Source organism: Lynx canadensis, chromosome C2, assembly GCF_007474595.2.
Source record: "Lynx canadensis isolate LIC74 chromosome C2, mLynCan4.pri.v2, whole genome shotgun sequence".
NCBI classification, from domain to species: domain Eukaryota; kingdom Metazoa; phylum Chordata; class Mammalia; order Carnivora; family Felidae; genus Lynx; species Lynx canadensis.
In genome coordinates this window covers 92,017,781-92,030,634 of record NC_044311.2, presented here as the reverse complement: position 1 = coordinate 92,030,634, position 12,854 = coordinate 92,017,781, and the positions used below count along the sequence as shown (strand labels likewise).

The following is a 12,854-nucleotide window of genomic DNA, read 5'->3' as shown; positions in this document are numbered from 1 at the left end:
TAATGTGCTAATTTATAGGCTAGTCAGAATCGATGACAAATTTTCATGCAAAGCTGCATGGAAAAAGGATTTAGATAGGCTTTGAAGAAGGACCTGGCACTTGAAGAGGATATTGAGTAAAGGTTTTAGAACTTGTAAGGTTTGCGAGGGTGACATCAACTTAAGAGAAAAAATTGAAAGCCTTTTAGAGGTATTTGGAGATAGAGAGCAACAGAGGAATTTTGAGAAAATATTAACATGAAAGAAAGCAATGTTTTTAGTAAAATTTGCCAGAAAAGAGTGTGTGGGTCTGAAGAAAAACTGAAATCTTAAATTCCAGATTACAGCTGGGTGGCATTTGTCCAAATGTTCATTAAAATGATCAAGATCTAATACACTGCTACCTATAAGAATGGAAACAGGAAACTCACTGAATTTGGGCACCAATTAGTTAGAGAATGACATGATAGAGGAGTCAAAGATAACATATTTTAAGAATAATGGTTTCATATGCAATAACTGTTTTTGGAAAGAGAAATTGCTTAGAGAGCAGAAAAAGAGAGGCAAAAGGTCTTTAATATTTATTTATGAATTATCAGAATATAGATGTTATTTGGAGTTCTGAGAATGAAAGATAAAGGAACAAAGGAACAAAGGGAGAAAGAACAAATAGAAGACCAAAAGCTGAATTTAGGAAAATGCATCCTGTTAAAGAGCTTAGAGAAAAATGTATGCCAGTAATAGAGACTGATAGTGTTTGATCTATGCAAACCACACATTTTACGTGTGTGTTTGTACAAATTTATGCACATTAGTAGAGATGTTAGGATAATCTATAATGATGTTAAGTAAGTTATAAATATATTGTAACTATGTATTATCACTTCCAAGCCACATATATGTGTTTGTTTTTCAGAGTAGTGATAATGAGGATGGAATTTTTGTCAGGGGCTAAGAGAATAACTATTTCTGGTTAAAACAATAGTACATGAAAATGACAGAAAAGACCCTACAGTACACATTAGTATATAATAAAAATTTTACTCATTGCCCTTCAAGAGGCAACTATTTCCACATTTCTTATGTATTCTCCCAGAAAGTTTATGCATATGCGTATGTATACTTATCTATGTCTACATTATCTCTTTTTTGTACAAATGACAACATACTCTATGTACTATTCTGTATCATACTTTTTTTCACTTAACAGTGTATTTTGATTATAACTCCATATGAGCAAATATGGAACTTCAATCTTCTTTACAGCCATAATGATAAATCTTATGCATTTGTTAAAATAAATTTATTAACAGTTTTTAATGTTGATAAATCATTTTGACATTTGTCAATTCAACTTATTTTTCAAAGAACACAAATGCCTCTTATCTCAGGGGGTATTGCCCAGAGTAACTAACCAACTACACTCGGAATTCGTCAGTTTCACATTTACATTTAACTGTATCTGGTCCTCTATAAGTGTCATAAATAATGCATTTCTCTTCAGAGAAGTAGTAATTATGATAGAGCCTTTCACCTTGTCGGGGATTAGGGTTAAAAGACTGCTCAAAAATAAACCAATCTAATGGAGAAAATGATATGATCCTTATCTATTGAGCACATACTATGTGCCAGGCTTTGCATCTTCATATACACCTAATCTCCGTAACAGTCTAAGGATGTTATTATTATTTTGCCATATCAATGGGTAAAGAAATTGAATTAATTTAATTGAGCTAATAAGTTAATGAATTTGCCTAAGATCAAACTGTTAAAAAATAATAGACACATAATTGAACCTAAACTGACTCCTAAGGAAATCTTTTTATTCAGCAGTTACCACAGTTCACCAAGTACTTCTACAAAGGTGAAACTTTTGCTACCAGTTTTTATTATTTTAAAAGAAACAATAATAATCTGAAACATACCTATCTCAAATGATAAAGCAGATATAACCACTGAAAAAAATTTATGAATTTTGCTCATTCATGCCAGTGTCTCAGCTATTTTATTTTTGTAGCAATTGCTTCCCAACCAATGGTTGTCCTAAAGAGAAGACAAAGAAGAAAGTAGTAGTATAGAACTCCAGTGTTCCTTCAACTGAAAAACAAAAACAAACAAAAAACCATAAAAACCCTGGGTTCAGAAGAATTAAAATAATGTTGAAAATTTAAAACAGCTCTAAGTGATAAGGGAGAAGCAGAGGAAGCCTCAGTTTGAGAACAGTTTGAATAGCAAACAGTATGAAGACTGCATCCACCCAAACTCCTCGGTTTTGTTTCTAGGTTTTCTCTCATAGCGTGTGACTTATGAATATAAATAGGTTCTATAGCTTCTCAAGACTGTGAAGGCCATCTCTTCTGGTTTTCCAACTAAGACTTGAATTCTCTGAATAAAATTCTTGCCAAGTGATTGTTGAGTTTAGGATTAAATACCTGTTAAAGTAGCTAGTAGAAACTGCTGGTATAATGAAAACTTAGAATCAGAATTTAGAATTAGAATTTAGAATCAGAAGGCCTGGGTTAAAGTTTCAGCTTTTTCAATTAACTAGCTTTGTAAATTTGCACCAATCTCATAACCTCTTTAGACTTTAATTTTGTTGATGAAATGAAAAATAGTAATATAACACCTGTTCTAGCTACTGAGAATCAAATATGTATGGAAGATGTTTTTGTAAATATTTACTTCTTAAGTTGAGAACACTTTAATTGTACCTTTCCTTTATTAGTCTGTATTATAAATGGAAAACAATGCCTTTCCTTACCACAGTAACTAAATTAGTGCTCTCCCACCAACCATAAATCATTTCTTTTTTTGTCTTTTTCAAATTTTTACTTAAATTCCTGTTAGTCAACATATAGTGTAATATTGGTTTCAGGTGTAGAATTTAGTGATTCATCACTTATATATAATACTCAGGGCTCATCATAACAAGTGCCCTTCTTAATACCCATCACTCAGTTAGCCCATCCCCCACTCACCTTCCTCAATCAACCCTCAGTTTGTTCTCTGTCATAATGAGTCTCTTATGGTTTGTTTCTTTCTCTCCCTCATTTTGTTTTTTGACCCCCTTCCCATATGTTCATCTGTTTTTTTTTTCTTAATTCCACATATAAGTGAAATCATATGGTATTTGTGTTACTCTGCCTGACCTAAAAGTCATTTCTTATGCCATAAGCCTTGATTTTTTCTAATGGCTCACATTACTTTCTGAATCTATTCATTTACTTCTTCATTGTTTGTATACATCCGTAGAATGTAAACTCCATGAGAATAAGGACCTTGTCAATTTTATTCTCCATATATCCTTTGTTCTGAGAATAGTTGCTGGAACCTATTGAAAGGAGGGAGGGGTTAAAGTTTAGGAACTTAAAATCACAGATTATCCTCAGAGTCTCTGCCTTTTTGAGGTATATACTCTTAGGCACATAGTAGGCAATCTTTAAGTGCCTGTTAAAGCATATTGAATAGAAATTAAATTTTTTAGTATAAGGAGTGTTGCTTTCACAGGGAGGTGAAATGTGTCATAGCCCAGGAGGGCAGAACTATTTTCTTACAACATCTCCTTGTATGCATGAAATCAGATCTAAAATGGAAAGTTATGGAAGAATAAGATAAATGTTTGTGAGACAGAGATGACAGACTCTTTTCCAATAATCTATCACCACCTCATGATTATTGAGAAATATTTAACTCTATGCAATTTCTCACTTTCACATTCCCTGTAATGATCTTAAACATTAAGTCTGAGAAAAACAACAATATTTTTTAATTAAAAGTGTTTTGTTACTTTTTACTGTGGCTCATATTTTGGTCTTCTGAAATCATTTAAATAACATTTGTAAGGAGACAAAGGAAATGAAAGTTTGATGATTTTATAAAATATGAAACATGAAAACTTCCACTTTTTATTTTTACTTGTAGAATTTCAAGAACCTTATGCTGTTGTAGTACTTCTGGAGAAAGATCTCATTGTAGTTGATCTGACACAAAGCAAGTAAGTTATTCATTTACAGATTAACACTATTTTTATACTCTATTCATTACAATGAAAATACAGGAAGTTATCATAGATAATTGACATTAGTGTATGTTAGATGGTAAATATTCTTTATGTGGAATATTGTTATGCTAGAATTGTAGAAATGTAATTAGTTCAATAATGAAAACAAAACCAGGAGACTTTAGGAGACGTAGAAAATTGTAACACATTTTTAAGGCAACACCTGATGTTTGGAAAGATGCATTTGTAGACTCAGGACACATAAAATGGATCACATTTTTTCTGTTAACCTAAGCAAAAACAATCATTATGAAAATTTGTACAATGTACCATATGGCCATCTGCTAGCTATGGACTAATGGAAAATGGTACATGATTAAAGTGTTATTGGACTACTGCAACAACAATACAGGAGAGCAGGATCTCAAAAGCAGAGGAGATGGAGGCCTTCTTTTAATTTCTTTTCTTTCTCATGTTGTAGGCAATGGAAACAAATATGAAATATTGCTCTTGGAGTTGCTTTCAACTCCTTTACATAGTAAAAGTAGATGCAATTGATGAATACTGTCTTCTTGTTACACATTTTCATTCTAAATGATGATAGACATGAAACTGATTTTCCCTATCTTTTTTCTTTTTTAATTGAATTATATTTAACAGACAATGTTATATTAGTTTTAGGGGTATGAGATATTGATTCAACAATTCTATACATTGTTCAGTGCTCACAACAAATGTAATCACCATCTGTTGCATTACAACATTATTACAGTATTACTCACTATGTTCCCTATATTGTACTTTTAATCTTGTGACTTATTTATTTTATAACTGGAAACTTATAGCTTTTAATCCCCTTTATTCCATCCCCCAGCCACTGTTGCCCCTCTGGCAACAACCAGATTGTTCTCTGTATTTATGAATCTAGAATTTTTTCTTTCTTTGTTCACTTATTTTGTTTGTTAGATCCCACATAAAAGTGAAATCATATGGTATTTGTCTGTCTGAATTATTTCACTCAGCATCATACCCTCCAGTCCCATCTACGTTGCCACAAGTGGCAATATCTCATTAGTTTTTATGGCTAAGTAATATTTCAGTGTGTGTGTGTGTGTGTGTGTGTGTGTGTGTGTGTGTGTGGCACGTCTTCTTTATCCATCTATCAATGGTCATTTAAGTTACTTCTATATCTTGGTTATTGTAAATAATGCTGTTATAGGGGGTGCATATGTCTTTTAAAATTAGTGTTTTTGTTTTATTTGGGTAAAAACCCAGTAGTGGGACTACTAGATCACATGGTATTTCTATTTTTAATTTTTTGAGAAACCTCCACACTGTTTTCATGGTGGCTGCACCAATTTATATTCTTACCAACAGTGCACTGGGGTCTCTTTTCCACCACATCCTTGCCAATACTTGTATTTCTTGTCTTTTTTTGATTCTAGCCATTCTGACAGGTGTAAGGTGACCTCTCATTGTGGTTTTGATTTGCATTTCCCTGATGATTTGTGATGTTGGGCATCTTATTCTGTGTCTATTGGCCATCTGTATGTCTTCTTTGGAAAAAGGTCTGTTGAAGTCCTCTGTCCATTTTTTAATCAGATTATTTGGTTTTATGGGGTTAACTTGTGTAAATTATTTAAATATTTTGAATATTAACCTTTTATCAGATATATCATTTGCAAATATCTTCTCCCATTAAGTTGCCTTTTTCACTTTGTTGATGATTTACATTACCATGCAAAAGCTTTTCATTTGGGTGTACTCCCAATGGTTTATTTTTGTTTTTATTTCCCTTGCTAGAGGAGATACATATAGAAAAATGTTTCTATAGCAGATGTCTGTCTATCCTTGATGTCTATCTTTTCTTCTAGGAGTTTTAAGACTCCAGGTTTCACATTTGGGTTTTTAACCTGAGTTTATTTCTGTGTATGGTGTAAGAAAGTGGTCCAATTTTACTCTTTTACATGTAGCTGTCCCGTTTTCATAACACCACTTTTGAAAAGACTGTCTTTTCCCCATTGCATATTTTTGCCTCCTTTGTTGTAGGCTAACTGACCATATAAGGATGGGTTTATTTCTGGGCATTCTATTCTGTTCCACTGGACTATGTGTCTGTTGTTGTTTTGCTTGTTTGTTTTTGCCAGTACCATACTACTTTGATTATTACAGCTTTGTCATATATCTTGTAATCTGGAATTGAGATAATTCCAGATTTGTTCTTTCTCAAGATTGCTTTGGTTATTTGGGGTCTTTTGTGGTTCCATACAGCTTTTAGGATTGTTCTACTTTTGTGAAAAATGCTGTTAGTACGTTGATAGTGATTGCATTAAATATGTAGGTTGCTTTGGGTTGTATGGACATTTTAATGATATTCTTTCAATCCATGAGCATGGACTATCTTTTCATAGTTTGTGTTATCTTTAATTTCCTTCATCACATTTTATAGTTTTCAGAGTACAAGTCTTTCATCACCTTGGTTCAGGTTATTGCGAGGTATTTTATTCTTTTTGGTGTAATTGTAAGATTGTCTTAAAATTTTTCTTTCTGCTACTTCATTATTATAGAAATGCAACAGATTTTTGTATATTAGTTTTGTATCCTTCAACTTTATTGAATTCATTTATCCATTCTGGTAGGTTTTTGGTGGAGTCTTTAGGGTTTTCTGTATATAGTCTCAAGGCATCTGCAAATAGTGACAGCTTTACTTCTCCCTTACCAATTTGGATGCCTTTTATTTCTTTTTGTTGTCTGAATGCTGGAGCTAGGATTTCTAGTACTATGTTGAATAAAAGTGGCAAAAGTGGACATCCTTGTCTTGTTCCTGATCTTTGAGGAAAAGCTCTCAGATTTTCACCACTGAGTATGATGTTATCTGTGGGTTTTTAATATACAAACTTTATTATATTGAGGTATGTTTCCTCTAAACTCACTTTATTGAGAGTTTTTATCAGGAACAGATGTTATATTTTGTCAAATGCATGTAATAAGATGATCATATGGTTTTTATCCTTTTTCCTGTTAATGTGATGTATCTCATTGATTTATTTGTGAATATTGATCTATCCTTGCCTCCCGAGAATAAATTTGGGGTGGTGGATGATCATGGTGAATGATCCTTTAGTGTGTTGCTTAATGCAGTTTGTTAATATTTTGTTGAGGATTTTTGCATCTGTGTTGTTCATCAAAGATATTTGCCCATACATTTTTTTTTGTAATGTCTTTGTCTACTTTTGGTATCAGAGTAATGCTTGCTTGTAGAATGAATTTGGAATTTTCATTCCTCTTCTATTTTTTAGAATCATTTAAAAAAAGGTTTAATTCTTCTTCAAATGTTTGGTAGAATTTGCTTGTGAAGCCATTTTGTCTTGGACTTTTGTGTGTTGGAAGTTTTTGCTTACTACTTCAATTCTTTTACTAGTAACAATTCATTTCAAATTTTCTATCTTCCTAAATCAGCTTTGGTGGAATATGTTTCTAGGAATTTAGCCATTTTTTTCTAGGTTGTCCAATTTGTTGGCATATTTTTCATAATCTCTTATAGTTCTTGTATTTCTGTGGTGTTGGTTGTTATTTTTCCTTCATCTCTGCTTTTGTTTGAGTCTTCCTTCTTTATTCCTTGATGCATCTGGCTAAAGGTTTATCAGTTTTGTTTATCCTTTTATTTTTTAATGTGTATTTTTGAGAGAGAGAGACAAACAGACAGACAATGCGAGTGGGGGAGGGGCAGAGAGAGGTATACACAGAATCTATAGCAGACTCCAGGCTCTGAGTTGTCAGCACAAAGCCTGATGCAGGGCTCTAACTCACAGTGAGATCATGATCTGAGCCAAAGTCAGATGCTTAATCGACTGAGCCACCCAGGTGCCCCAGTTTTGTTTATCCTTTTAAAGAAAGGATAAACCAGCTCCTGGTTTCAATCTTTCTATTGTGTGTGGATTTTTTTTATCTCTATGTTGCTCTAATTTTTATCATTTCTTAGGTTGTTTGAGGTTTCTCTTATTTCTTGAGGCTTATATTGAGGCATGTATTGCTACAAACTTCTCTCTTAGAACTGTTAGAACTGTTTTTGCTGTGTCTCAAAGATTTTGGACTATTGTGTGTATGTGTGTGTGTGTTTTTCATTTGTCTCCATATATTTTTTTATTTCCTCTTTGATTTCTTGGTTGACTCATTGGTTGGTTAGTAGCATGTTGTTTAGACTTAATGTATTTGTGTTCTTTCCAGATTTTCTTGTAATTGATTTTAATTTTCATAACACTGTGGTCAGAAAAAATGGTTGATATGATTTTAATCTTTTTAAATTTATTGAAATTTGTTTTGCGGCCTAACATGTGATCTATCTTGGAGAATATTCCATGTACAGTTAAAAAGAACATGTATTCTGCTGTTTGGGATGGAATAATATGTATATATCTGTTAGGTCCATCCAATCTATTGTGTCATTCAAAGTCATTATTTCCTTTAGATTTCCTTTCTGTGATACAATTGATATAAATGGGATGTTCAAGTCCTCTACTATTATTTGATTATCAATTTTTCCCTTTATGTTTGTTAATATGTGCTTTATGTATTTGGGTCCTCCAATTTGGGTACATAGATATTTAAAATTGTTAAATCATCTTCTTGGATGTTCCCTTTATCATTATGTAGTGCCTTTCTTTGCCTCTCATTGCAGTCTTTGTTTTAAATTAAAGTCTTTTTATCTAAATATTGCTGCCTCCATTTTTTGTTGTTGTTGGTTTTGGAGTGGTTTTTTGCTTCCATTTGCATGGTATATGTTTTTCCAATCCTTCACTCTCAGTCTGTATGTGTCTTTAGCTCGGAAGTGAGTTTCTTATAAGCAGCTTATAGAAGGGCCTTGTTTTTTTAATCCATATAGTCATCCTATGTCTTTTTATTGGAGCATTTAGACCATTTAAAGTAATTATTGGCAGGGTGACTGGGTGGCTCAGTTGCTTAAGTGTCTGACTTGATTTCAGCTCAGGTTATGATCTTACAGTTCATGGGATAGAGGCCTGCATTGGGCTCTGTGCTGACAGTGTGGAGCCTGCTTGGGGTTCTCTCTCTCCCTCTCTTTCAGTCCTTTCCCCTCTCTCTTTCTCTCAAAATAAATAAATAAACATTAAAATAAATAATTATTGGTAGGTGTGTACTATTGCCATTCCATTAATTGTTTTCTAGTTGTTTTTGTACTTCTTCTCTGTCCCTTTCTTCCCTTGCTCTCTTGTCTTGTTTGATGGCTTTTTTTTACTGTTATGCTTGGTTTACTTTCTATTTATTTTTTTGCATATCTAATATAGGTTTTTGATTTGTGGTTACCATGAGGTTCATATGTAACATTTTATGGGTATAGCAGTCTATATTAACTTGATAGTCACTTAAGTTCAAACACATTCTAAAAGCATTACATTTTTACTATCTCCATGTCTTATGTATATGATGTCCTATTTTACATATTTCGTATATATATTGAATGGTTTTGTAGATATAATTTTCTGTTTTTATGTTTTAAAGCTCCATACTGGTTTTATAAGTGATTAATCCACCACCTTCATTATTTGTTTCTTTTACCTGTGAACTTTTTTTCTTTCATAATTTTCTTCTAGTTATGGCCTTTTCTTTCCACTCAAAGAATTCCCTTTAACATTTCTTGTAAGGCTGGTTTAGAGGTGATGACCTCCGTTAACTTTTGTTTGGGAAAATTTTTATCTCTCCTTCTATTCTGAATGGTAATCTATTCTGTTCTTTGCTGGATAGAGTATTCTTGGTTGTAGGTTTTTTCCTTTCAGCACTTTGAATATACATGCCACCCCCCTCCTGGCCTACAATGTTTCTGCTGAAAAATCAGCTGATAGCCTTGTGGGATTTCTCTTTATGTAACTTTCTCTTGCTGCTTTTAAAATTCTATCATTGCTTTTTGCCGTTTTAATTATTGTATGCCTTGGTATGGACCTCCTTGGGTTAATCTCGTTAGGGGCTCTCTAAGATTCCTATATCTGGATGTCTGTTTCCTTCCCTAGATTAGGGAAGTTTTCAGCTATTATTTCTTCAGATAAGTTTTTTCTTTAATATGAAATTTATTGTCAAATTGGTTTCCATACAACACCCAGTGCTCATCCCAATAGGTGCCCTCCTCAATACTCATCACCCACCCTCCCTGCCCTCCCACCTCCATCAGATTGTTGTCAGTTTTTAAGAGTCTCTTATGCTTTGGCTCCCTCACTCTCTAACTTTTTTTTTCCTTCCCCTCCCCCATGGTCTTCTGTTAAATTTCTTAGGATCCACATATGAGTGAAAACATATGGCATCTGTCTTTCTCTGAATGACTTATTTCACTTAGCATAACACTCTCCAGTTCCATCTACTTTGCTACAAAAGACCATATTTCATTCTTTCTCATTGCCACGTAGTACTCCATTGTGTATATAAACCACAATTTCTTTATCCATTCATCAGTTGGTGAACATTTAGGCTCTTTCCATAATTTGGTATTGTTGAAAGTGCTGCTATAAACATTGGGGTACAAGTGCCTTTATGCATCAGCACTCCTGTATCCCTTGGGTAAATTCCTAGCAGTCCTAATCCTAGGTCATAGGGGAGATCTATTTTTAATTTTTTGAGGAACCTCCACATTGTTTTCCAGAGCGGCTGCACCAGTTTGCATTCCCACCAACAGTACAAGAGGGTTCCCGTTTCTCCACATCCTCGCCAGCATTTATAGTCTCCTGTTTTGTTCATTTTAGCCACTCTGACTGGTGTGAGGTGGTATCTGAGTGTGGTTTTGATTTGTGTTTCCCTGATGAGCGACGTTGAGCATCTTTTCATGTGCCTGTTGGCCATCTGGATGTCTTCTTTAGAGAAGTGTCAGTTCATGTTTTCTGCCCATTTCTTCACCAGATTATTTGTTTTTCGGGTGTGCAGTTTGGTGAGCTCTTTATAGATTTTGGATACTAGCCCTTTGTCTGATATGTCATTTTCAAATATCTTTTCCCATTCCGTTGGTTGACTTTTAGTTTTGTTGATTGTTTCCTTTGCAGTGCAGAAGCTTTTTATCTTCACGAGGTCCCAATATTTCATTTTTGCTTGTAATTACCTTGCCTTTGGGGATGTATCAAGTAAGAAATTGCTGTGGCCGAGGAAAGAGAGATTTTTTCCTGCTTTCTCCTCTAGGGTTTTGATGGTTTCCTGTCTCACATTCAGGTCCTTTATCCATTTTGAGTTTGTTTTTGTGAATGGTATAAGAAAGTGGTCTAGTTTCATTCTTCTGCATGTTGCTGTCCAGTTCTCTCAGCACCATTTGTTAAAGAGACCATCTTTTTTCCATTGGATATTCTTTCCTGCTTTGTCAAAGATTAGTTGACCATACTTTTGTAGGTCCAATTCTGTAGTCTCTATTGTATTTCATTGGTCTATGTGTCTGTTTTTGTGCCAATACCATGCTGTCTTGATGATTACAGCTTTGTAGTAGAGGCTAAAGTCTGGGATTGTGATGCCTCCACCTTTGGCCTTCTTCTTCCATATTACTTTCACTATTCGGAGTCTTTTGTGGTTCCATACAAATCTTAGGATTGCTTGTTCTAGCATTGAGAAGAATGCTGGTGCAATTTTTATAGGGATTGCATTGAATGTGTAGATAGCTTTGGTTAGTATTGACATTTTAGCAATATTTATTCTTCCAATCCATGAGCATGGAATGTTTTCCATTTCTTTATATCTTCTTCAATTTCCTTCATAAGGTTTCTATAGTTTCCAGCATACAGATCTTTTACATCTTTGGTTAGGTTTATTCCTAGGTATTTTATGCTTCTTGGTGCAATTGTGAATGGGATCAGTTTCTTTGTCTTTCTGTTGTGTCATTGTTAGTGTATAAGGATGCAACTGATTTCTGTACATTGATTTTGTATCCTGGAACTTTGCTGAATTCATGTATCAGTTCCAGTAGACTTTTGGTGGAGTCTATCGGGTTTTCCATGTATAGTATCATGTCATCTGCCAAAAGTGAAAGCTTGACTTCATCTTTGTCAAATTTTGATGCCTTTGATTTCCTTTTGTTGTCTGATTGCTGATACTAGAACTTCCAACACTATGTTAAACAACAGCGGTGAGATTGGACACCCATTTCGTGTTCCTGATCTCAGGGGGAAAGCTCTCAGTTTTTCCCCATTAAGGATGATATTAGCTGTGGGCTTTTCATAAATGGCTTTTATGATGTTTAAGTATGTTTCTTCTATCCCGACTTACTTGAGGGTGTTTATTAAGAAAGGATGCTGAATTTTGTGAAATGTTTTTTCTGCATCTATTGACAGGATCATATGGTTCTTATCTTTTCTTTTATTAATGTGATGTATCTCATTGATTGATTTGTGAATGTTGAACCAGCCCTGCAGCCTAGGAATGAATCCCACTTGATCATGGTCAATAATTCTTTTTATAGGCTATTGAATTCGATTTGCTAGTATCTTATTGAAAATATTTGCATCCATATTCATCAGGGATATTGGCCTGTAGTTCTCTTTTTTTACTGGGTCTCTGTCTGGTTTGGGAATCAAAGTAATACTGGCTTCATAGAATGAGTCTGGGAGTTGTCCTTCCCTTTTGGAACAGCTTGAGAAGGATAGGTATTATCTCTGCTTTAAATGTCTGGTAGCATTCCCCTGGGAAGCCATCTGGTCCTGGACTCTTATTTGTTTGGAGATTTTTGATAACTGATTCAATTTCTTTGCTGGTTATGGATCTGTTCAATTTTTCTATTTCTCCCTGTTTGAGTTTTGGAAGTGTGTGGGTGCTTAGGAATTTGTCCATTTCTTCCAGGTTGTGCAGTTTGTTGGCATTTAATTTTTCATAGTATTCCCTGATAATTGCTTGTATTTCT

General features: G+C 34.0%; 1 protein-coding gene across 1 annotated transcript in view; it reads left to right on the top strand.

Annotated features, from left to right (window-relative positions):
- The window catches only part of STXBP5L (syntaxin binding protein 5 like), a 390,498-nt gene that overhangs the window by 214,824 nt on the left and 162,820 nt on the right, over positions 1-12,854 (top strand). The window contains exon 12 of the mRNA XM_030330346.1: positions 3,901-3,973. Coding sequence (XP_030186206.1) covers positions 3,901-3,973 — 73 coding nt within the window. The remainder of the gene's footprint in view (positions 1-3,900; positions 3,974-12,854) is intronic.